Source organism: Procambarus clarkii, chromosome 86 (genome assembly GCF_040958095.1).
Source record: "Procambarus clarkii isolate CNS0578487 chromosome 86, FALCON_Pclarkii_2.0, whole genome shotgun sequence".
Classification (NCBI taxonomy): domain Eukaryota; kingdom Metazoa; phylum Arthropoda; class Malacostraca; order Decapoda; family Cambaridae; genus Procambarus; species Procambarus clarkii.
In genome coordinates this window covers 7,131,842-7,158,576 of record NC_091235.1, presented here as the reverse complement: position 1 = coordinate 7,158,576, position 26,735 = coordinate 7,131,842, and the positions used below count along the sequence as shown (strand labels likewise).

Below are 26,735 nucleotides of genomic sequence, written 5' to 3'. Positions count from 1 at the left end.
CACCTGAAGGAGCAACAAGTAACACCAACCCTGGCACCTGAAGGAACACAAGTAACACCAACCCTGGCACCTGAAGGAACACAAGTAACATCAACCCTGGCACCTGAAGGAACACAAGTAACACCAACCCTGGCACCTGAAGGAACACAAGTAACACCAACCCTGGCACCTGAAGGAGCAACAAGTAACACCAACCCTGGCACCTGAAGGAACACAAGTAACACCAACCCTGGCACCTGAAGGAACACAAGTAACACCAACCCTGGCACCTGAAGGAACACAAGTAACACCAACCCTGGCACCTGAAGGAGCAACAAGTAACACCAACCCTGGCACCTGAAGGAGCAACAAGTAACACCAACCCTGGCACCTGAAGGAACACAAGTAACACCAACCCTGGCACCTGAAGGAACACAAGTAACACCAACCCTGGCACCTGAAGGAGCAACAAGTAACACCAACCCTGGCACCTGAAGGAACACAAGTAACACCAACCCTGGCACCTGAAGGAGCAACAAGTAACACCAACCCTGGCACCTGAAGGAACACAAGTAACACCAACCCTGGCACCTGAAGGAACACAAGTAACACCAACCCTGGCACCTGAAGGAACACAAGTAACACCAACCCTGGCACCTGAAGGAGCAACAAGTAACACCAACCCTGGCACCTGAAGGAGCAACAAGTAACACCAACCCTGGCACCTGAAGGAACACAAGTAACACCAACCCTGGCACCTGAAGGAACACAAGTAACACCAACCCTGGCACCTGAAGGAGCAACAAGTAACACCAACCCTGGCACCTGAAGGAACACAAGTAACACCAACCCTGGCACCTGAAGGAGCAACAAGTAACACCAACCCTGGCACCTGAAGGAGCAACAAGTAACACCAACCCTGGCACCTGAAGGAGCAACAAGTAACACCAACCCTGGCACCTGAAGGAACACAAGTAACACCAACCCTGGCACCTGAAGGAGCAACAAATAACACCAACCCTGGCACCTGAAGGAACACAAGTAACACCAACCCTGGCACCTGAAGGAACACAAGTAACACCAACCCTGGCACCTGAAGGAACACAAGTAACACCAACCCTGGCACCTGAAGGAACACAAGTAACACCAACCCTGGCACCTGAAGGAACACAAGTAACATCTGCAGCATCTGCGAAGTTGCCAAATGTCTCAGTGGCTTTCAGGTGTCTAAATATGGAGACATTCAAAACAATAAATACAACGTATGTAAGACTAACAGTTGAATATGCAGCTCCGACCAGGAGTTCCCACCTAAAAAGAGACACAATTGAGAGAAAGTTGAGAAGACTGCCAGAAGAAGACTGGCCCTAGAACACAATTGACTCACACCAAGAGGGTGAGAGAACTCTACCTCACAACCCTGGTGGACAGAAGAAACAGAGGAGACATGACAATAACTTACAAGATATCGAGGGGAAGTGACAGTGGCAGGACAGGACCAGGGGACACAGGCGGAGGCTGGAGGCACAGATGGCCCGGCGGGACACTATAAAACAGTGTGAGAGTCGCCAGTAAGCGCAGTGGGCTACAAGAGCACAGTGCCGACGCCGCTCAATAACCAAATTAAAAAAAAATACGACAAAAAATTATGATTAAAATTCATAAAATTACAGACCAGGGGATGGAAAGGCGGGGCCAAGGAGCTGATGTTCGACCCTGCAAGCACGTCTAGGTGAGTGCTTTTGAGTGCGTACACACACACACACACACACACACACACACACACACACACGTGCGCGCGCACACACACACACACACACACACACACACACACACACACACACACACACACACACACACACACAAGGAAGGAAATGGAGAAAATGAGAGTAGTTTATGAGAACAAAGTACAGGAACTAGATGCAAAATGGGAACAAAAAATACAGAATTTGGCAGACGACATGAGGAAAGCCCAAACGAAAGTGTGAGAGAGAGAGAGAGAGAGAGAGAGAGAGAGAGAGAGAGAGAGAGAGAGAGAGAGAGAGAGAGAGAGAGAGAGCAAGAGAGAGCGAGAGAGAGAGAGAGACAGAGCGAGAGAGAGAGAGAGAGAGAGAGAGAGAGAGAGAGAGAGAGAGAGAGAGAGAGAGAGAGAGAGAGAGAGAGAGAGAGCAAGAGAGAGAGAGAGAGAGAGAGAGAGAGAGAGAGAGAGAGAGAGAGAGAGAGAGAGCGAGAGAGAGAGAGAGAGAGAGAGAGAGAGAGAGAGAGAGAGAGAGAGAGAGAGAGAGGGAGAGAGAGAGAGCGTGTACCAGGAGAGGCCAGCAACCATCAACGCGTCACTCAAAAACGTGAACGGTGTACCTGGCCCCACGTGGACCCAAGGAGGTAATTACAATAATACAGTGAGAAGATGATGTTGCTGCCCTTTAACTAACAAATACACAGCCAGTGAAGGAAGAGACTAGGAGGACAGTTCAGGAGAGAACGATAATCATTGAAAGACTCCTTGAGAGTCTCTGAACCATACACCATAAACCAAGGCAGAACTTGTGTAGCTGGCAAGAGAATCAGTCGTAGAGCGATCTACGGGCTCACCATAGCCCGTGTTACTTGGCACTTTTGGTTCCAGGTAGCGAATCTTTAACAACAACAACAGTCGTAGTGCTGGCGAGAGGTTACGCCTTCCAGAGGCTAAAAGAGATTTGGTGCAAGTAAACAGGCTGGAGTCATATATTGTATCACAAGGTAACAGGAACATTATACCACTGAAGCAGCTATTAGAATCCCGATGAACTGAAAGAGGGAAAGACTCTGAACAATATGGGGATTGAAAGGGTACACTTGGAAAATGACCCGAGCACGAGGGAAATTAAACGAAGTTAAAATATAGAAGAGACCGTGTAAAGAGAAGGAATGAAGGGAGGAGAGTAGGCAGTAAGTAGGAATTCATGCTGGAATCTGATTTACCACTTGAGCTTAAAGTCCAATCTGAGCAAAAACGTTGCTGAAATAACAATGACACCAGAAGAAGTAAAGAAACAACCACAGGAACTGAATGTGACAAAAGCCGTGGGACTGACAAAATATCCCCATGTATACTGAAGGAGGCAGCTGAAGCATTGCGCTGCCCACTTGCCATAATATGTAATTACTCACCAGAAACGGGAAACTTTCCTGACTGCTGGAAAATACCCATTGTGACGCCAATCTGCCAGAATGGGGGGAGGGGAGGGGGGACACACAAACCGTTAAACTACAGACCAGTTTCACTAACAACTATCCCCTGCGAGCTACTACAGAAAATGATCCGAAGCAAGCTAGTAGACCATTTAGAACAGATCAATTTTATCTCAAGTCCTTAGTCCGAGTCCTAAAGTGGGTCAGAGAGTACCTCTCAGGAAGGAAGCAAAGGGTTACAGTGAGAGTAGAGACATCAGAGTGGAGAGAGAGGTTACACGTGGAGTACCGTAAGGGTGGATTCTAGGGGGCCATCTTGTTTCTAATATATGTTAACGACCTGACAGAGGAAATTGGCTCCTTCATATCAATGTTTGCAGATGATACAAAAGTAATGTGAAGAGTCAAGTCAGGGATAGATTGTGATGCATTGCAAACGGACCTTTACACACTAGAAGTTGTCTGAAGAATGGCTGCTAGAATTTAATCCAGACAAATGCAAAGTTACGAGGACCGGACCAGAAGTGCGAAGACCAGTACAGCAGTATAGGATGAAGGGAAATCTAATTCTTCCGTCAGAAAAACAGAGAGACCTGGGAGTGGACATAACCTTATATCTGATGAAAGAAGCCCACAATATCAGAATAACAACAACTGCATAATGTATCCGGGCCAGCATTTGTGTAACCTTTAGGAACTTAGACAACTTAGACAACTTTCCGGGCCCTATATACAGCGAAGGTGAGACCCACTCTTGAATGTGCATCCCCAGTATTGAGCCCTTACCTGAAAAAGGATAGGAAGAAACTATACAAAAATAAAATATATGCAGCGAAACTCGTTTCTCAGCTGAAGGCATGAAAGACTGAAGGAATTGGATCTTACCACACTAGAGAAAAGAAAAGATAGGGAGGACATGATAACAACATATAAAATTCTAAGGGGAAACTGACAAAGTAGACAAACAGCATTGTTCAAAGCTAGGAACAGCAGAATGAGGGGTCATAGATGGAAACTAGAGACGCAAAATGAGACATCAGAAAGAACCTTTTCAGTGTTAGATCTCTCAGTAAATGTAAAAGTCGTTGAAGCTAATGCGATTCAAAGTTGTAAATGTAAATATGATGAAAGGTTGAGTAATGAGTCATTGCATTAATCTAAGAACGTTCAGAAGGCGGGGCCAGGAACCTAGGTCGACCCCGCAAGCACATCACTCTCTCAGGGCAACCTGTCCTCTTACAAATGGAAACTGAACCTCACGTCGCTGGAAGAAAGAGTTAGGCGAGACATGATCACCACATACAAGATTGTCAGAGGAATTGATCGAGTAGATAAAGACTGTTTAGCACAGGGGCTACACGGAGAAGGGGATACAGGTGGAAAATGAGTACCCACATGAGCCACAGGGACGTTAGAAAGAACTTTTTCAGTGTCAAAGTAGTTAACAGATGGAATACATTAGGCAGTGATGTGGTGGAGGCTGACTCTATACACAGTCTCAAATGTAGATATGATAGAGCCCAGTAGGCTCAGGAACCTGTACACCTGTTGATTGACAGTTGAGAGGCGGACCAAAGAGCCAGAGCGCAACCCCCGCAAGCACAACTAGGTGAATACACCTAGGTGAGTACATGCGTGCGCGCACACGGTCTCCAGTTCAAGGTAAACTGGTCCACCAGGGCGTCAGGACTGGATGGATGCCAGTCAGTGCGGTGATGACGCGTGCGACTCGTCTATACTCTGGTCCGGTCCGCCACGCTCACCTCCACGTGTAGTTTACTTCATATATTATGCACCCCATACCCGTCTTGTGGGCGTTAATGGGTTACAGGGGCACATAATGGCCTCAGGGACGGAACCCCACAATACACTCAGCTAAGCAAGTTACAGTCATGATGAGCTACACAATTCAACTCGCCGCGTACGTTGAACTATTACGAAATATTCCCATTAAAGCTTCCCAGTGGGTTCATCAAGAGTGCAGCCATGACAACCGGTGAGCATGTTATACGCAGCAAGCGCAAATATTCAGGAAACTGAACTGATAAAAGTTGCAGCTGTGCGAGTTATAAAAGACAAATGACGATCGCCGGTTGTTTATTTTGGCGCCAAGGAGGCGGGGGTGTTAGGAGGGGGCAACACGTGGCTTTGCTGGGGGTTGGGGTGTTCTTTGTTGGGTTGGGGGAGGAGGGGGGCTACACGATGCCGTGGGGTGCAGGGGAGGGGGTCGTCTTGGTGGGGGAGAAGGTGGGTAGGGGTTTGTCGCCATGGGCAGGAGCAAGAAACTACGTCAATTGTTTAAAAATGTTTCTACCTATAATCCTTGGTAAATAACTAAGTTAAAATATGACTTTGTTTATATGTGGGTTTCATGCATGGAGGTCACAAGTGCGCTTAAATATATATATATATATATATATATATATATATATATATATATATATATATATATATATATATATATATATATATATATATAGAAAAGAATGTAACCCTCTTTAGTACAGGCAGAGAAGCCTATAGCCTCTCCCTTCTTCACTGTACGGAAATCATAGGCCTAGTGAACCAGCCACATGTTATAGACCTAATGGACCAGCCATAATAGGCCCAGTGGATCAACGGTAATAGGCCTAGTGCACCTCTGTGTCATGAGGGGATGATATCAGGTCATCTGGACTTCAAGTGGACGTTATCTAGCGAGTCAAGGCAGCACTGGAGTGTGTTTATTATCTTGATCATGTTATCTGCTTATCTCATTATGACATATATTTTTTGATATCTGGTGTCATATTTAGATATCTGGCGCCTCATATGGATATGTCGTGTCTTATATAGATATCTGGTGTCGTATATGGATATATTAAGAGGGTACCCGGCGTTGCTCGGGTCTATCTCTCCCCCTCTCTCTCTCTCTCCATATATATATATATATATATATATATATATATATATATATATATATATATATATATAATATATATATATATATATGACAATGTCAGACCACATATATATATATATATATATATATATATATATATATATATATATATATATATATATATATATATATATATATATGTCGTACCTAGTAGCCAGAACGCACTTCTCAGCCTACTATGCAAGGCCCGATTTGCCTAATAAGCCAAGTTTTCTTGAATTATTATATTTACTATAATTTATTTCTTATGAAATGATAAAGCAACCCTTTTCTCTATGTATGAGGTCAATTTTTTTTTATTGGAGTTAAAATTAACGTAGATATATGACCGAATCTAACCAACCCTACCTAACCTAACCTAACCTATATTTATAGGTAAGGTTAGGTTAGGTAGCCAAAAAAAGCTAGGTTAGGTTAGGTAGGTTAGGTAGACGAAAAAACATTAATTCATGAAAACTTGGCATATTAGGCAAATCGGGCCTTGAATAGTAGGCTGAGAAGTGCGTTCTGGCTATTAGGTACGACATATATATATATATATATATATATATATATATATATATATATATATATATATATATATATATATATATATATGTATATATATATATATATATATATATATATATATGTATATATATATATATATATATATATATATATATATATATATATATATATATATATATATATATATATATGTTTCATTGAATATGACCGCATATTCTGTATTTATTATTTTCTGGTTTAGGGCTTCTATCCCTCTATTTTCTTAGCATCAGGGCTTAATTGGAATAGGAGTTCTCCAAAACTCATTTTCGTACTTTTAAGGTGAAGAAAAGAAGTGATTTACTATAGAGTGTATTACACTTATTTGTATAATTTGCACGACGTTTCGAACCTCCATGGTTCATTCTCAAGTGAACAGATCTTACAATACTAGTTGATTTTATACCCGCATTAGGTCAGGTGATAATACAATGAAGGTGAAAAACCTGGGGGGATACATAAGGGATAAACATAGGGGTTGCAGAAGGCTTATTGGCCCATACGAGGCATCTCCTATCTAAACACAAAGATTAATCCAGTGTAATTGGCCTGTTATGTTGGACATTGTCTTCTGTGTTGGCATCGATATGTTCTTGTCTTGTCCTTACTCTCATGGTGGGTAGAGTAAATAGTTCCGTGATTTGGGTGTTCATGGTAGGTCGCTCTATTCTTATGTGAATTGCCTCAAGAATTTGTAAAAACCCAAGATTCAAGAAGATTACAAATTCTTGAGGCAATTCACATAAGAATAGAGCGACCTACCATGAACACCCAAATCACGGAACTATTTACTCTACCCACCATGAGAGTAAGGACAAGACAAGAACATATCGATGCCAACACAGAAGACAATGTCCAACATAACAGGCCAATTACACTGGATTAATCTTTGTGTTTAGATAGGAGATGCCTCGTATGGGCCAATAAGCCTTCTGCAGCCCCTATGTTTATCCCTTATGTATCCCCCCATGTTTTTCACCTTCATTGTATTATCACCTGACCTAATGCGGGTATAAAATCAACTAGTATTGTAAGATCTGTTCACTTGAGAATGAACCATGGAGGTTCGAAACGTCGTGCAAATTATACAAATAAGTGTAATACACTCTATAGTAAATCACTTCTTTTCTTCACCTTAAAAGTACGAAAATGAGTTTTGGAGAACTCCTATTCCAATTAAGCCCTGATGCTAAGAAAATAGTTAGAGGGATAGAAGCCCTAAACCAGAAAATAATAAATACAGAATATGCGGTCATATTCAATGAAACATGTTTGAAAGAAAACCTGCTGCCAGTATACACCAATATATATATATATATATATATATATATATATATATATATATATATATATATATATATATATATATATATATATATATATATATATTCCTAGGTGTAGCCAGCAGGTAGTTCTAAAAATCGTCGTGGGGGCCAGAATGTGACTCCCGACACACTATTTCCTCTTGAATTCTGGCGAATGTGACTCCCGACAAGCCTATGTCCGTCCCATACCCCATACCATTCCCCCTGCAGAGTTGGGTGAGGCTAGCATCAAACGTCTGGTCTCCAACCTTGGACAGACAAACATTTTTTGTTATTGATACAGATATAGATAGCATACCAGACGGAGCCAGGATCTGTCTGTCTCTGCTTCCCCCCCACCCATTCTCTCTCTCCCTTCCTCTCTCCCTTCCTCTCTCCTATTCCCTCTCTCTTCCTCCCTCTCATTTTCTCCCTCCCTTTCTCCCGTTCTCTCTCTCTGTGGGCAAACATGTTTGATTAAGTTTGAATGAACAATATCGACGTGGAATCCACGCCGGTAACAGCTGGAAAGTCGAGTGTTAATACTCTGCGGAAAATCAAACCCAAATTTCAGGCTTCATAGCCGTTGTTAAATGTCGCAATAGGAGCCAATCCTACTTGAGGAGGGGAATGGGGGGAGTCGGCCCCTACTACCCTCTGACACTCGCCATATGCAATCGCCATTCATCGTGGAAAGTACATGAATATATGTAGCTTTCCACATTACTGGGATATATGTAATTTTCCACATAACATTAAAATCTGTAAAATATTCCACATAAAATAGATATGTACTATTTCACATTACATGAATATATATATATATATATATATATATATATATATATATATATATATATATATATATATATATATATATATATATATATATATATATATACCGTATATGTAATATTCCACAATATGCTATCAAAAGTGATATATTTCGTATTATTAACAATATATGTTTTATCAGTCATGTTGATGTTATGATGTTATCTATCATATTATTTGCTGTGTATTATGGTATGTGCTATCTATCGTGTTATCTAGCATTTATCTGCTATCATGTTATGTAAAATTTATCTGCTATCATGTTATCTATCGTTTATCTGCTATCATGTTATCTATCGATTAACTGTTATCTTGTTATCGATCATACTATCTACTGTCTATCCTCTATCATTGAATCCGTTACGTGTGATATACTGTCTGTTGTTCAGTAATGTTAAGTGCTATCATATTGTGTTGATATCTTTCCCGTTGCTCGTCCGTTGCCCGTTATTTTGTGTACGATATTGCGTTTATCTGTTGTTTGTCACATTGTAACAGGACCTCTTTGGCGTGAAGGGAAGGTGACTATCAGGAGAAAGCACCAAGCCATTACGACTACATAGCCCTGGGGAGGGGTCAGGATAAGGCTTTGGGATGGGACGGCGGGAATGGAATGATACCCAACCACTTATGGGACGGTCGGGGATTGAACGCCGACCGACGTCAACGATCCCAGGACGTCAACGATCCTAGGACGTCAACGATCCCAGGACGTCAACGATCCTAGGACGTCAACGATCCTAGGACGTCAACGATCCCAGGACGTCAACGATCCCAGGACGCCAACGATCCCAGGACGTCAACGATCCCAGGACGTCAACGATCCCAGGACGTCAACGATCCCAGGACGTCAACGATCCTAGGACGTCAACGATCCTAGGAAGTCCCTCGATCTTCCTCTTCACTCCGGAGGACGACCTCAAGGATACCATCTATCTGGAGAACGACTTGAAAAATAACATCTCCGAAGGAAGGCAGAGTACTGACCTGGCTGGTGGAGGAGAGACGGAAGACTCTGGTACTGGTAGAGGGAGAAGAGACTACCTGCAGAAGGCGCTCTCACCGCCATCTCTCGGCTCCTCAACCAACTATTGTTTACACTGAAGTCTTCGTAGGCGTTTCCATTCAGGTTTCATATGCCTCGTTTTCTATGATTTGTTTAAACCCGTACTATTGTAATTAATCTTCATGTTGGAGGAAGTGGCGCAGCAGCGGGGGTGTGTGTGTGTCACTATGTTATGACTTGGGACACGGCAGAGAGGCACGCAGAGGCACACCACTAGTCTTGGGGCGTGCCTTTGCGTGTAGTGGTAGTGCCTATAGTGGTAGTGCCTATAGTGGTAGTGCCTTGGGTAGTGCCATGGGTAGTGTCGAAGGCTTCACCGATTGATGTCTTTACAGCTGTCGTAGGTACGTTTTCAGTTTTGGACATTATTGTCACTGTCACTGGCCAGTAATTCTGTAAGACAATCAGTGTAGCATCTTGCCGAACTGGGACAGGACCCGCTTGCTTGTCCTACCGTCCACTGGATGATGACTGTCACATGCTGATAACATTAAGCTGGTGGAGGGACGAGTATTATACAAAGATGTGGTTCTTCAAGCGAACGAGATGAGTATAATTAAGTCTGTCCTGGTTGTGGGGTTATAAACAGAGAATGGCGATCAGATCCCCCGCCGCGGGGTCTTGAAGGAACCAAATACAGTGTAGAGACGGATTAAGTTATTATCATTTGCTCTCCTGGCAGTTTTTTGAGACGTGAGTTAATGGCTTTAGTTTATTTGAAAATGATTCCTCCTTGTGATCTCCACGGTCGGGCTTCCGTACACATCTCTGAAACGGAGGAAAGTCTTTATTAGTAAAGATGACCAAGAAGGCTGAAGCGAGAGTGGCAGTAAGTCTAGGTCAGCAGCCAATCATTCTGACAATCCTTTCCAACCAAACTCATTCATATACTTGTCCCACCTACGCTTGAAACAATACATCGATCCTAGTGTATATTATCTGGCAATCTATCTATATCTATAAGATAATGTGTATCTGTCTGTCCAAGGTTGGAGGCCTAGCGCTTGGGGCTAGCCTCACCAAACTTTGCAGGGGGAATGGTCTGAGGTATGGGACAAACATAGGCTGGTCGAGATCGGGTTACCTTAAATACTTTAAGAAATATAAACCCACTTATCCTTCCCTTCCTCTCTTCCACCAGGCGATTTTCATTTAAATGGAATTGCGTATCTGTTTTTCATAGAATTATACCCAGTATTTACCTGCGCATTTTTCATGATTTACCCGATACCATAAAACTGAATTCATTCGGTATAACTGCCATCCATACCAGAGCCACCCCACACCCCGCCCATCCATACCAGAGCCACCCCACACCCCGCCCATCCATACCAGAGCCACCCCACACCCCGCCCATCCATACCAGAACCACCCACACCCCGCCCATCCACACCAGAACCACCCACACCCCGCCCATCCACACCAGAGTCACCCACACCCCGCCTTCCACACCAGAGCCACCCACACCCCGCCCATCCACACCAGAACCACCCACACCCCGCCCATCCACACATTTCTTAAGCTTTAGACATATAACTTTGCTACCAATAATATTTGCATAAATAAACTGTCAAATTGCAGTTTAGGCTACGATCTTCCTGGGGGGGGTGGGGGGTAGAACAGTGGGTGGGGGAGTAGATGTTTGGGGAGGAGGGAGGTAGACACATCTACCATGAACGTCACAGTGGTAAAGGGAGGAAGCAGTCCCTGGCGGGGGGCATCACCTCACCACAAATTACTTATGACTATATAATTTATGCATTAATTAGGATAAAAGTTAATTACCGAAGCACAATGTTGTCACTTTCTGCCGTCTCAAAACATATTCTCAAATACCTAGTCTAGTGAGCGGAGGAGGAGGAGGAGGAGGAGAGGAGGAGGAGGAGGAGAGGAGAGGAGGGGGGGGGGGGAGGAGGAGAGGTGGAGGAGTGGAGGAGAGGAGGAGAGGAGAGGAGGAGCAGGAGGGTGGAGGTAAATGATTATTCCCAGCAAGACCTTCAAAGCGAATTCCTTGGCTTTGCGAAGTAATAATACATCAGAACAACATCACCACCAGCTCAACAATCTCCAACAATTACAGCAGTAAACACAGCACCAACAACAACAACAACAACAGTATTATAAGGAGGAGCCGCAACAAACAAAGACATCAGAGCTGTAGCACAACAACAGCGTTCAAGGAGACGTTAAGTAACAACATTGACAACAACACCCTTCACCTACACCTCAGACTGGTTCACACCCACGCCCACACTCTCCACAACACACACCCACGCCCACACACTCCACAACACACACGCCCACACTCTCCACAACACACACCCACGCCCACACACTCCACAACACACACGCCCACACGCTCCACAACACACACACACACCCACATGTGTGGTCTTACACGTGTGTTACACATGTAACATGGTGTTATAATCTAGTGTTACAATCATCCCACCGCTGCCACCATTGGAACACCAGATTATACTATACACTTGGTCACTGAACTCTGGCAACACTTGACTGAGGTAAAACCTTAATAATTCTAGTTATTCAACACTGGTAATTTGTATTTAATGTAATATTAACTGACCTGTGGTGTTCCACTGATGGTCTCACCAGGAACCAATGATACGTTTCCAAGGAAATGTTACATAGAGATAAAACTTATTAACTACGCTGCCACCATCCTGCCGTATTGAATATTACATCAATTACAGTAATGTGACAAGAACCAATACTAAATTGAGATAGCACTCTGCTATATGTAATTACTTAATGACAGGTTGTTAACAACCTAAATACAGAGGATTGGGAGGCTCAGTAATTGACACCTACAGATGGACAATTTAACAGGAGTTTATTTAAGACACAATTTATGATATACAACAAACGCTAAGTCCCTACCCTAACACTGGTAATTGGTAAGATATCCTACAAGGAGAATATCAAAGATCACACACATTACCTTCTGGGTCCTGCTCTACCACGTGGATGGATTCACTGTCTCTCCCTGTCTCTCCCTGTGGCCACGTGATGCCTGGCATCCAGCACTCTCTAACTCTGAACTACCCTACAGGCAGATATACACACCCTTGCCACGCCCTGAATCAGAGGGGGGCGTTACAAATCTTGCGGGAACGTTTGGGGTGGTCTTGTTCCCAGGTAATTCAGCCTAACCAGAAATTTTCAATTAAGAATGTTTGACACACCTAACCAGTTAGTCAGCATTTCAAGGACTCTGCAAGAAGATCCGAGGTCACTTGGGCTGACCTTCCAAGGAAGCTTCCCATGGTGTGTGCAAAAAACACTCAGGAATGTGCCATTAAGTTTGTTTGACAAGATTATTTTGATTAATATAATTTACTACTTAACTCTGCAAGATGATCCAGAGGTCACCTGGGCTTGACCTCTGGAGGACGCTTCCCTGGGTGTGAACTCTTTTTTTTTGGGGGGGGGGGGGTCATGAGTGTTACAGCATACGCTTCACAACACACACACACACACACACACACACACACACACACACACACACACACACACACACACACAGCACACACACACACACACACACACACGCACACACACACACACACACACACACACACACACACACACACACACACACACACACTCACGCACACATGTATATGTTTGTATATATGTATACGTATATATATATATGTACATGTATGTATGAGTATGTGTACATGTATATAAAACATTAATAATTTTGTAATTAGCGTCAAAAGATTGTTATTTGCTTAGCTAAACGAACTAGAGGGTTCAGTTCCTGAGCCGATTATGTGCCTCTGTAATCCTTTACACCACCGCCCACGGGATGGGTATGGGGTGCATAATAAAGAAATTGAATTGAATCACAAGAACAACAATAACACAACAGGACTATTTATCCTGGCTGACAAGAACAACATCAACAAACAAAAACAATATGTATGAGAACTGTGGAAATAGCGACATATGAGGACTCATAATATTCCCCATTATTAAAATATAATGAGACACATTAATGTAATAATTGGAAAAACAAATAAAGACTATTAAAACATTTTTGCACAATTAATAAATAAAATATATAAATGACAGTGACAGGGAAGAATTATATAATGAATACTTCGTTATATAACGAAGTGTTCGTTATATAACTGATGGGTGGAAGTGCCTTGAGCAGTGCCTTAGTTGATAGTTGATGGGGAAGGTGGTGGTGGTTGATGGTGGTGGTTGATGGTGATGTTAGTGGTAGTGTGGGTGGTGGATGTCGTCATAACCCCCCCCCCCTCCCCTCCCATGGTGTTGTCAATCACTGCCAGATGTAGTGTTAATCATTATAACCCTTAATAACCCTATTGTAGTTAACCAGTGAATCTCCCTGAAAGGTATTCATCACCCTTCATCTGACCTGTTGTTAACTCAACACTTGTTTACGTCACTTGAGAATGTGAACTCTTCACAGGCTGACCCATCACTCATACCTCACAACCTATCTTATTACTAAGGATAAAATACCTGAAATCCTTGCACTGTATCCATATTTCGCTCCCAGTAGATAAACGACATATGAGATTAAGAAACAAGTAGTGTATTGTGAAGACTAATAATAAACAGCAGCTCCCCTATGACTGTAATATCTCCATTGGTCAAACAATTATGTATTACCGTTAAGACCAACCATTAATGAATAATGACTTACTGTAAGTATATAGCTCTTGAAATAGAACATTCTCTGTAACTAGCTGACATTGTAACTATAAGGTGTGAAGGATAGATGAAATTGTTTATGAAATAATCTATCATGAGGTCTGATGAAGACCTTTTGTGCCCTCTGTAATGCTTTTGCGCTACCGCACACAGGATGAGTATGGGGTGCACAATAAACTACCGCTCACAGGATGGGTATGGGGTGCACAATAAACTACCGCTCACAGGATGAGTATGGAGTGCACAATAAACTACCGCTCACAGGATGAGTATGGTTGATACCTGGTTGATACCTGGTTGATGGGGTTCTGGGAGTTCGTCTACTCCCCAAGCCCGGCCCGAGGCCAGGCTCGACTTGTGAGAGTTTGGTCCACCAGGCTGTTGCTTGGAGCGGCCCGCAGGCCCACATACCCACCACAGCCCGGTTGGTCCGGCACTCCGCACTCCTATGGGGTGCACAATAAATTACCGCTCACAGGATGAGTATGGAGTGCACAATAAACTACCGCTCACAGGATGAGTATGAGGTGCACAATAAACTACCGCTCACAGGATGAGTATGGAGTGCACAATAAACTACCGCTCACAGGATGAGTATGGGGTGCACAATAAACTACCGCTCACAGGATGAGTATGGGGTGCACAATAAACTACCGCTCACAGTATGAGTATGGGGTGCACAATAAACTACCGCTCACGGGATGAGTATAGGGTGCTCAATAAACTACCGCTCACAGTATGAGTATGGGGTGCACAATAAACTACCGCTCACAGTATGAGTATAGGGTGCACAATAAACTACCGCTCACAGGATGAGTATAGGGTGCACAATAAACTACCGCTCACAGTATGAGTATGGGGTGCACAATAAACTACCGCTCACAGGATGAGTATAGGGTGCACAATAAACTACCGCTCACAGTATGAGTATGGGGTGCACAATAAACTACCGCTCACAGTATGAGTATAGGGTGCACAATAAACTACCGCTCACAGTATGAGTATGGGGTGCACAATAAACTACCGCTCACAGGATGAGTATAGGGTGCACAATAAACTACCGCTCACAGTATGAGTATGGGGTGCACAATAAACTACCGCTCACAGTATGAGTATGGGGTGCACAATAAACTACCGCTCACAGGATGAGTATAGGGTGCACAATAAACTACCGCTCACAGGATGAGTATAGGGTGCACAATAAACTACCGCTCACAGGATGAGTATGGGGTGCACAATAAACTACCGCTCACAGGATGAGTATAGAGTGCACAATAAACTAGCCGCCTCCGGCGTCAACAAATCAAAAAAACAATTCATACCTCACTCATCACCCGCTATCATACACCTTGAAGAATTCACTTAATTACTCACGTAAGACCGTCCTGGTCTTAAGATAAACTATACATTAACTACTATCAGCTCTTATCACCGAAATTAAGTCATTTAATCAATCATGAAATGGTATATAGGACACAGGTGCTTATGTAATGGCTTTGTAAACCAATTTACCGTGCTCACTCAGTGTTCACTCAGTGTTCACTCAGTGTTCACTCAGTGTTCACTTAGTGTTCACTCAGTTCTAGAACTGTGTCCCCGTGCGCCTACAGTATCTGGTCAACTGGAACTTCACGTGGAGCCCATTCACAGGCCAATTCAATAAGCTCCGCCCATTTTGGTATGGACCAATCATAGACTTCCTTAAACTGGCTCGTCCCACTCAGGTTAGTTCTGAACAAAAACCTAAGGCTTCTCCTAAGTGTTTCACTCACAATTGGCTATGATTACCAGTGGCAGGTTGAGTCAACAAGGAGCTCCACCAATAAGAAGCCTGGTACCTTGTACTGAGGCTGATCTAACAATCTGTCCCTGTTCTTCACCCGTGAAGAACACTCCTGAACAGGATTCGTTCATGTTCTTAAAAAAATATTGTAATTCAGATAATCATTAAATAGCTGAAGGGATTTGTTGATTTGTGGAACACATTACCGGGGTAATATAATAGATTTGGGACCATTTGGTTGTTTCAAGCGTAGGTTAGACATGTATATGAATGAGTTTGGGTGGATAGGAGCTGCCGTTGTATGGATAAGCTGTGTCCCTTCCAGAGGTGTCGTGGGAGCTGTAGACAAAGGTGGACTAGTTCTCTGCAGGTCTTGGAGGAGTTTGTAATGGCTTGGACTGCACCTTTGGAGTCGCTGTAGGTTGTGTAGTTCCTGGTTTAAACTGTGGTTATTGGTATCAGGGGGGCCTGACGGCTGAGTGGACAGCGCTCGGTATTCGTAGTCCTAAGGTTCCGGTTTCGATCCCTGGTGGAGGATTAAACAAATGGGCAGAGTTTCTTTCACCTTGATACCCCCTGTTCACCTAGCAGTAAATTGGTACCTGAGAGTTAGACGGCTGCCACGGGCTGCTTCCTGGGGATGTATAACAAAAAGGAGGCCTAATCGAAGACCGGGCCCCGGGGACGCTAAGCCCTGAAATCATCTCAAGATAACCTCAAGATAGATCAGGGGTTGTTATAAAGTACACAGTTGGTTGACCTTAATAACCCTTCAGAGGTTGGTTGACCTTAATAACCCTTCAGAGGTTGGTAGGCCTTAATAACCCTTCAGAGGTTGGTTGACCTTAATAACCCTTCAGAGGTTGGTTGACCTTAATAACCCTTCAGAGGTTGGTAGGCCTTAATAACCCTTCAGAGGTTGGTTGACCTTAATAACCCTTCAGAGGTTGGTTGACCTTAATAACCCTTCAGAGGTTGGTAGGCCTTAATAACCCTTCAGAGGTTGGTTGACCTTAATAACCCTTCAGAGGTTGGTTGACCTTAATAACCCTTCAGAGGTTGGTAGGCCTTAATAACCCTCCAGAGGTTGGTAGGCCTTAATAACCCTCCAGAGGTTGGTAGGCCTTAATAACCCTCCAGAGGTTGGTAGGCCTTAATAACCCTCCAGAGGTTGGTAGGCCTTAATAACCCTCCAGAGGTTGGTAGGCCTTAATAACCCTCCAGAGGTTGGTAGGCCTTAATAACCCTCCAGAGGTTGGTAGGCCTTAAGCCCTACGCTTAACCAAAATCACAAACTGCACTTTCTACTGTGACACCCATTGTATTTAAGATGTATACTTACCCAGTTGAGCTTGCGGGGGCTGAGCTTCGGCTCTTTAGTCCCGCCTCGCGGCATCCAGTCAACTGGTGTACAGGTTCCTGAGCCTACTGGGCTCTATCATATCTACACTTGAAACTGTGTATGGAGTCAGCCTCCACCACATCACTGCCTAATGCATTCCATTTGCTAAATATTTTGACACCATTTTTTTTTCAAATGTCCCTGTGGTTCATTTGGATACTCAGTTTCCACCTGTGTCCCCTTGAGTGAGTACCATCCGTCCTAAATGGTCTATATATATTTACTCTATCAATTCTGAGAATTTTGTATGTGGTAGTCATGCCTTCTTTAATTCATTTGTCTCCTAGCAACGTAAGGTTTAAATCCTCTATTGTTTCCTCATAACTCAAATCTTTCAGTTCTAGGACTAGTCAGGTGGCATGCCTCTCAACGTTTTCTAACTAGTCTAGTGTGTGACACTAGATATAGACTCCATGCTAGAGGCGAATACTCCAGGATTGGGCCGACACATGTGGTATACAAAGTTCTGAAGAATTCCTTACAAAAGTTTCTAAAGGCAGTTCTTATGATGGTGAAGCTAACATATGCCGCTGATGATATCCTCTTGATGTGGTCTTCAGCGGACAGGTTCGGTGTGATATCGCCCTCTAGATAACTTTCTCTACCTAATTCCTGAAGAATCTTTTTTTTTTCCAGTTGGTACCCTGTGTCCGGTCTCCTGCTCCCTATGCTTACTTGTATTACTTTGCACTCACTTGAGTTAAACTCTAGTAGCCACTTGTTGGATAAGACTAGTATCTAGCCTCCTTCTCCAAATGATGTTTAGGCCCTGAGGTAGTGGTTTAGTGCAATTCTTGATGAGTAGTGTTTCTGCTCACCAGTCCTAATGTTCTTCCTTGTTCATATATACCCTCTCTCTCTCTCTCTCTCTCTCTCTCTCTCTCTCTCTCTCTCTCTCTCTCTCTCTCTCTCTCTCTCTCTCTCTCTCCCTTGCCCCTTAAATTTCAATTTCTTCTGTGTGATATTGAAGATAAACAATCTGGTGGACGGTCCGTAATACTTATCTCCCCCCCACCTTCCCCCCCCTCCTTCCCCTCACCTCACCACCCCTTACCTCCCTCTTCTCACCTCACGACCTACTTATCCCCCCTCCCTCCCCTCAGGCTCCCTATCTCCCCACGCTCCCCTCCACCTCCCCTCTCAGTTCAACCCCTCCCCCTCAGCCTGTTACCAAGTGCAGCCCTCAAGAGATGACACATTCAATAATAATAATAATAATACAGAAAGAAAATCACACTAATGTGATGTATATCAATGAGACAGTTCAGTAGGGCTGTGAGGGGGCGCGAACCCGCGACCAAGGCATTACTCGCCGGACATACTACCACTGTACAGTATGTCGACATTAGAAATATATATATCTATTTCTAGAAATTTGTCCATAAATATAATACATGAGGATGAGTCTTGGTGCCGTACCCACACGTGTTGGCAGGTACCCACACGGAGCCACCTGTCTAACAGGCTCAACAACGGTGTTGGCCGCATCAATAAACTCAATATCCTGGTACAATACAGGCCAGATACAACGTGTGAGAAACATACAACACTTGACACATACAACTCATGGTGCACACATCATTTGACGCAGGGCACTGATGGTGAAATTATCTCTGTGTTTCTCTCTCTCTCTCTCTCTCTCTCTCTCTCTCTCTCTCTCTCTCTCTCTCTCTCTCTCTCTCTCTCTCTCTCTCTCTCTCTCTCTCTCTCTCTCTCGTCTGTCTCTCTCGTCTGTCTCTCTCTCTCGTCTGTCTCTCTCTCTCTCTCTCTCTCTCTCTCTCTCTCTCTCTCTCTCTCTCTCTCTCTCTCTCTCTCTCTCTCTCTCTCTCTCTCTCTCTCTCTCTCTCTCCCCCCCCCCTCACAGTTTCCACTCACCTGACAACAACAACAACAAGCGGTGATGGCCAGCAGGTGATCTTGACAGCGTCGGCTCTGAAGCCATACTGGACTTGTGTCTGGCCTTTGCGCCGGCACCTCCTGATTAGGGCGGCCTGCGTACTGGCCCAGGGAGGCCTAGCGTCTCCCAGCTCCAGGACTGCGTCTCTGCGTACTGGCCCAGGGAGGCCTAGCGTCTCCCAGCTCCAGGACTGCGTCTCTGCGTACTGGACCAGGGAGGCCTAGCGTCTCCCAGCTCCAGGACTGCGTCTCTGCGTACTGGCCCAGGGAGGCCTAGCGTCTCTCAGCTCCAGGACTGCGTCTCTGCGTCCTGGCCCAGGGAGGCCTAGCGTCTCCCAGCTCCAGGACTGCGTCTCTGCGTCCTGGCCCAGGGAGGCCTAGCGTCTCTCAGCTCCAGGACTCCGTCTCTGCGTACTGGCCGACGCCTTCACTTGAGAATGCGTGAACTGCGTGTACTTACCTAGTTGTACTTACCTAGTTGTGCTTGCTGTGGGGGTTGAGCTCTGGCTCTTTGCTCCCGCCTCTCAACTGTTAATCAACAAATATACAGGTTCCTGAGCCTACTGGGCTCTATCATATCTACACTTGAAACTGTGTATGGAGTCAGCCTCCACCACGTCACTGCCTAATGCATTCCATTTGTCAACCACTCTGACACTAAAAAAGTTCTTTCTAATATCTCTGTGGCTCATTTGGGCCATTTGTGTGTGTGTGTGTGTGTGTGTGTGTGTGTGTGTGTGTGTGTGTGTGTGTGTGTCAAGTTGCCATGGCAACGGTGTGAGAGGAAGGGGTAAGTCCAATCTTTCCTCTTAAGGCTCTCGTAGCACAGTTGGCTTCGTTCTCGATTCACCCTCGGGGATCCCGGATTCTATTCCCCGGGCAGAACAGAAATGGTTGGGCACGTATTTTAGGTGAGTCATGGTACTCACGTAAATACATTTCCACAGTCGAGCTCTATCTCCCGAGCTCCACTTTACCTCCCTCTATCATTCCTCCTTGGTCTATCTACCCTCCTTCTTATCTATCACTAGACTTACGAGGATCAAGATAACAGACTTGCCTTAATGTATCTTCTGCGGCAGCTTGAGTCCCTCTACTTGTTTACAGTCACTATAGTCATTAGGAAAATACCTTGCCACTAGCCTGGCGGCTGAGTGGACAGCGCTCGGGATTCGTAGTCCTAAGGGTCCGGGTTCGGTCCCCGGTGGAGGGGGAGACAAATAGGCAAAAAGTTTCTTCCACCCTGATGCCCCTGTTACCTAGCAGTAAATAGGTACCTGGGAGTTAGACAGCTGCTACGGGCTGCTTCCTGGGGATGTGTAACAAAAAGGAGGCCTGGTCGAGAACCGGGCCGCGGGGACGCTAAGCCCCGAAATCACCTCAAGATAACCTGAAGATAGCCTCAAGGTAACCTCAAGATAATCTCAAGATAATCTCAACATAGTCTCAAGATAACCTCAAGATAACCTCAAGATAATCTCAAGATAACCTCAAGATAATCTCAAGATAACCTCAAGATAGCCTCAAGATAACCAGGCAGCACAGCGCTCCCCGGAATACGGCCTCCTCCTCGTATACCAGTATATATATATATATATATATATATATATATATATATATATATATATATATATATATATATATATATGTCGTACCTAATAGCCAGAACGCACTTCTCAGCCTACTATGCAAGGTCCGATTTGCCTAATAAGCCAAGTTTTCATGAATTAATGTATTTTCGACTACCTAACCTACCTAACCTAACCTAACCTACCTTTTTCGGCATCCTAACCCAACCTAACCTATGAAGATAGGTTAGGTTAGGTTAGGTAGGGTTGGTTAGGTTCGGTCATATATCTACGGTAATTTTAACTCCAATAAAACAAAATTGACCTCATACATAATGAAATGGGTAGCTTTATCATTTCATAAGAAAAAAATTAGAGAAAATATATTAATTCAGGAAAACTTGGATTATTAGGCAAATCGGGCCTTGCATAGTAGGCCAAGAAGTGCGTTCTGGCTACTAGGTACGACATATATATATATATATATATATATATATATATATATATATATATATATATATATATATATATATGTCTTAACACCTGTTCAACACCTGTTGAGTGTGTGTCAAGGTGCCTCAAGCAGGCAGTTTGGGTCCCGTCATTTACCGCCATTCACCAACAGCCTCGTTTGCCTTGCGTTCCTCTAATTGGCTTCGTTATCGACCTTGTGATGTATAAACTACATCCAGTAGCTGCTTGGTAAAACCCAGCTCCTGCTGGTGCTTGGTAAAAACCATCTCCTGCTGGTGCTTGGTAAAAACCATCTCCTGCAGTTGCTTGGTAAAAGCCAGCTCCTGCAGTTGCTTGGTAAAAACCATCTCCTGCTGGTGCTTGGTAAAAACCATCTCCTGCAGTTGCTTGGTAAAAACCAGCTCCCGCAGATGCTCGGTAAAAACCATCTCCTGCAGGTGTTTGGTAAAAACCATCTCCTGCAGTTGCTCGGTAAAAACCATCTCCTGCAGTTGCTTGGTAAAAACGAACTCCTGCAGTTGCTTGGTAAAAACGAACTCCTGCAGGTGTTTGGTAAAAACCATCTCCTGCAGTTGCTTGGTAAAAACCATCTCCTGCAGTTGCTCGGTAAAAACCATCTCCTGCAGTTGCTTGGTAAAAACCAACTCCTGCAGTTGCTTGGTAAAAACCATCTCCTGCAGTTGCTTGGTAAAAACCATCTCCTGCAGTTGCTTGGTAAAAACCATCTCCTGCAGTTGCTCGGTAAAAACCATCTCCTGCAGTTGCTTGGTAAAAACGAACTCCTGCAGTTGCTCGGTAAAAACCATCTCCTGCAGTTGCTTGGTAAAAACGAACTCCTGCAGTTGCTTGGTAAAAACGAACTCCTGCAGTTGCTCGGTAAAAACCATCTCCTGCAGTTGCTTGGTAAAAACCAGCTCCAGCTGTTGCTTGGTAAAAACGAACTCCTGCAGTTGCTCGGTAAAAACCATCTGCAGTTGCTTGGTAAAAACCAGCTCCAGCTGTTGCTTGGTAAAAACCATCTCCTGCAGGTGTTTGGTAAAAACCATCTCCTGTAGTTGCTTGGTAAAAACCATCTCCTGCTGTTGCTTGGTAAAAACCAGCTCCCGCAGCGATAAGACCTAACAATAATGTATAATGATTAACAGTAAATACATAGCTATTAAAATGGCACATTCTCTGTAACTAGCTAACAGTATAATTACAAGGTGTGAAGGATAGATGTAATTGTTCATATAATAATTGTTGTAGTTTGATAAAAAAAAATGCTCTCTGTAATGTTTGTTTTGTTTTGCGCTACCGCTCACAGGATGAGTATGGGGTGCACAATAAACTACCGCTCACAGGATGAGTATGGGGTGCACAATAAACTACCGCTCACAGGATGAGTATGGGGTGCACAATAAACTACCGCTCACAGGATGAGTATGGGGTGCACAATAAACTACCGCACACAGGATGAGTATGGGGTGCACAATAAACTACCGCACACAGGATGAGTATGGGGTGCACAATAAACTAGCCGCCTTCGGCGCCAACAATAATAAAAAAATCAGGTTTAACCTCTCCCTCGATATATGTGTGCTGGATAGTCACATATTTAATGCCTCGTGACGGCCGTCAGTATCAGGTACGTGTTATCAGTGTACTCAACTAGTTGTGCTTGCGGGGGAGGGGGGGGGGGGTGTTCAGCTTTGGCTTTTTGGTCCCGCCTCTCAACTGTCAATCAATTGGTGTACAGGTTCCTGAGCCTACTGGGCTCTGTCATATCTACATTTGAAACTTTGTATGGAGTCAGCCTCCACCACATAACTGCCTAATGCATTCCACCTGTTAACTACTCTGACACTGAAAAAGTTCTTTCTAACGTCCCTGTAGCTCATTTGGCTCCCTCAGTCTCCACCTGTGTCCCCTTGTTCTTAGTTTACCCTTATAACAGAGTGTAAATGTGGCCAGAACGAAATTTACGTTCGACAAATGTGACCATGGGGTGATAGCTCACAAAATGAGGTCAATGGGAATAACTGGTAAAGTAGGACGCTGGATACTCAATTTCCTGTCGAACAGAACACAAAGAGTAACAGTCAATCAAATAAAATCGAGTCCAAGCGATGTTAAAAGCTCTGTACCTCAAGGTACAGTCCTTACACCACTGCTGTTCCTTATTCTCATATCAGATATAGACAAAAATACACGTCACAGCTTCGTGTCATCCTTTGCAGATGACACAAAAATCAGCATGAAAATTACCGCTGCTGAAGACATTGAAAAATTACAAGCAGATATCAACAAACTTTCGATTGGGCAGCAGAAAATAACATGATGTTTAACAGTGATAAATTTCAGGTACTCAGGAAAGGCAAAGATCCTCAAAGGCAAAATGAGGATCTGAAACATAATACAGGGTACAAAACACAATCGAATCTTCCCATAAGAGGAAAACAGCATGTCAAGGATTTGGGAATAATGATGTCCGACGATCATCATTATTCCCACTATGATATAATAGTATCACTACTATTCCCATTATTCGACGATCATCATTATAATGATGTTTATGGATCATAACCAAGCAAATATCGCGTCAGCCAGAAAAATGATAGGATGGATTACAAGAACTTTCAAATCCAGGGATCCCATCACCATGGTTGTACTCTTCAAGTCACTTGTGTTGTCCCGTCTCGAGTACTGCTCAGTACTGTACTCACTTCCCCCTTCAGAGCAGGAGAGATTGCTGAAATAGAGGGAATACAGAGAACATATACGGCACGCATAGACGCGATAAAGCACCTAAATTATTGGGATCGTCTCAAAACCCTCCAAATGTACTCACTAGAAAGGAGACGAGAGAGATACCAAATAATATACACATGGAAAATATTGGAGGGACAGGTCCCAAATCTACACAGTAAAATAACAACATACTGGAGTGAACGATATGGAAGAAAATGCAGAATAGAACCAGTGAAGAGCAGAGGTGCCATAGGCACAATCAGAGAACACTATATAAACATCAGAGGTCCGCGGTTGTTCAACATCCTTCCAGCGACTATAAGAAATTTTGCCGGAACAACCGTGGACATCTTCAAGAGGAAACTAGACTGTTTTCTAAGAGAAGTTCCGGACCAACCGGGCTGTAGTGGGTATGTGGGCCTGCGGGCCGCTCCTGGTGGACCAAACTCTCACAAGTCGAGCCTGGCCTCGGGCCGCGCTTGGGGAGAGCGAAGAACTCCCAGAACCCCATCAACCAGGTATCAACCAGTTCTACAATATATTATAAATGCTAGACATTGAAATGTATTCAACATTGTGTACATATAAAACCATCCATGAAAATCCTTTGTGTTAGGCTTCCTGTTGCCAGCACTCGGCTGTATTACTTTGCACGAGCTTGAGTTAAACTCTAGTTGCCACTTGTTGGGTCAATCTTTCAATCTATTTAGATGAGACAAGTCATATCCTGGCAGAGTTGACGGAGTTTGTCAACACGCACAGCCACCTAAGATTACCGGGCTTAATTATAATAATAATTAATTATGTCTGGGACAGGCAGACTTTGTATATAAACAGGCTAAGGTCTCCCCTCCTCCTAATTAATTAATTAATAATAATTTCCTCTGGAAATTATGTAAATTATGGAAATAAACATGTATCCAGGATTCTCCTGGATACATGTTTACTGATTAGTAAACAGAGGCATTAGGTGATAGGAAACGAGCCCAACTATTTCTGTCCCAGCCGCGATTCGAACCCGGGCTTCCTGATCCTGAGTCGAGAATGAACCCGACGGTACCACCTAGACCTTCCAAATATGCTCTCAACTCCCACACAGACTGAACAAATGACTAACGCTAACTTATCATATATCAAAATTCCGAGTTAGATGATAATATATAGTTAAGAAGAGACAACGCAGGAATAAATCATAGAAAAATACAAACATAAAAATAATAGCTAGAAACAGACAGACGCGAAAGAAAAGCAGGAAAGAAAAACATAGAAAACAGACAGAAGGACAAGGAAAGCAGGAAAGAAAAACATAGAAAACAGACAGAAGGACAAGGAAAGCAGGAAAGAAAGCCATGGTGATAGACAGCAGGACATAACTGGGACCCTTCACGACGGCTCCAAGTGACGAGAGCTGTCAAAGACCCCAAGACGAGGCCAGTTATAGACGCTCACAGACCCGTGAACACCCGCACGGAGTCGTCTTCCTCCAGCATCAATGGTCCCCCTTTGACAGCCCCTGTTGCTGGCCCTTGTCCCCCCCACGCAATTTACACTCCCTTAAATTACGTTTCTGAAGCAGCAGTGCTGTTTTAAAGGACGGTAAACAGTAAACAAGGGGGGGGGGGAGTAAACTGGGGGGGTTGGGGTAGTCACGATCTATACCATGTTTACATGTAGTTGCTCTGACAGCCATCAGGCATGAGCCTTCTGACACAGTAGTTACCTAGCAGTAGCCCCCAGCAACAGTGGTTACCTAGCAGTAGCCCCCAGGACCATTAGCTATGAAGCAGTAGTCCCAGAAATAGTGCAGCAGTAGTTCCGGAGAGAGAGTAGTTAAGAAGCAGTATCTGGTGGTGAGCTCAACGTCTCGAGGAGCTTCACCCCACTTAACTACACTCTGGGTACACTGTGTACACTCTAGGTACACTCTGTGAATACTCTAGGTACACTCTGTGAATACTCTAGGTACACTCTGTGAATACTCTGGATACACTCTGGGGAGCAACAGTGTGTTGGTGCCTGCCTGCGTGTAAGTACTGAGGTCGACAGGGCGTTGTTACAAGGCGGAACGTGACAGGGTATAATCCCAGGATAACGGTCAAGGTATACCCAGGATAACGGTCAAGGTATACCCAGGATAACGGTGCGGGTGTAGTACACAGCGTGGGTGTATCCAGGACAACAGTTTAAGGGTAATGACAACCTATTCAGCTGTTTTTCATTCAGTAGAATTTCACAATGGACGTCCTTCGTGTGACGTGACGTCATGAAGGCTCATTGATTATCCAGTCAGTGATAAAACTTCAAGAATAGAGAGAGAGAGAG

General features: G+C 44.1%; 2 protein-coding genes across 2 annotated transcripts in view; both read right to left on the bottom strand.

Moving 5' to 3' along the window:
• Window positions 1-19,695, bottom strand: part of LOC138358830 (uncharacterized) — a 64,126-nt gene extending 44,431 nt beyond the window's left edge. The window contains exons 1-2 of the mRNA XM_069317063.1: window positions 19,621-19,695; window positions 9,769-10,615 (exon numbers count right to left, since the gene is read on the bottom strand). Coding sequence (XP_069173164.1) covers window positions 9,769-9,850 — 82 coding nt within the window. The 5' untranslated portion in view covers window positions 9,851-10,615; window positions 19,621-19,695. The remainder of the gene's footprint in view (window positions 1-9,768; window positions 10,616-19,620) is intronic.
• Window positions 19,696-21,868: 2,173 nt separating this feature from the next.
• LOC138358762 (forkhead box protein P2-like) lies at window positions 21,869-22,756 on the bottom strand. Its single transcript, XM_069316935.1, has one exon. The coding sequence runs from the start codon at window positions 22,754-22,756 to the stop codon at window positions 21,869-21,871; it is 888 nt and encodes a 295-aa protein (XP_069173036.1).
• Window positions 22,757-26,735: the final 3,979 nt, after the last annotated feature.

What these genes read in the sequence shown, in the direction of transcription:
- LOC138358762 (XM_069316935.1), bottom strand. Translation starts at nt 22,756, where the DNA reads ATGGTTTTTACCAAGCAACTACAGGAGATGGTTTTTACCAAACACCTG.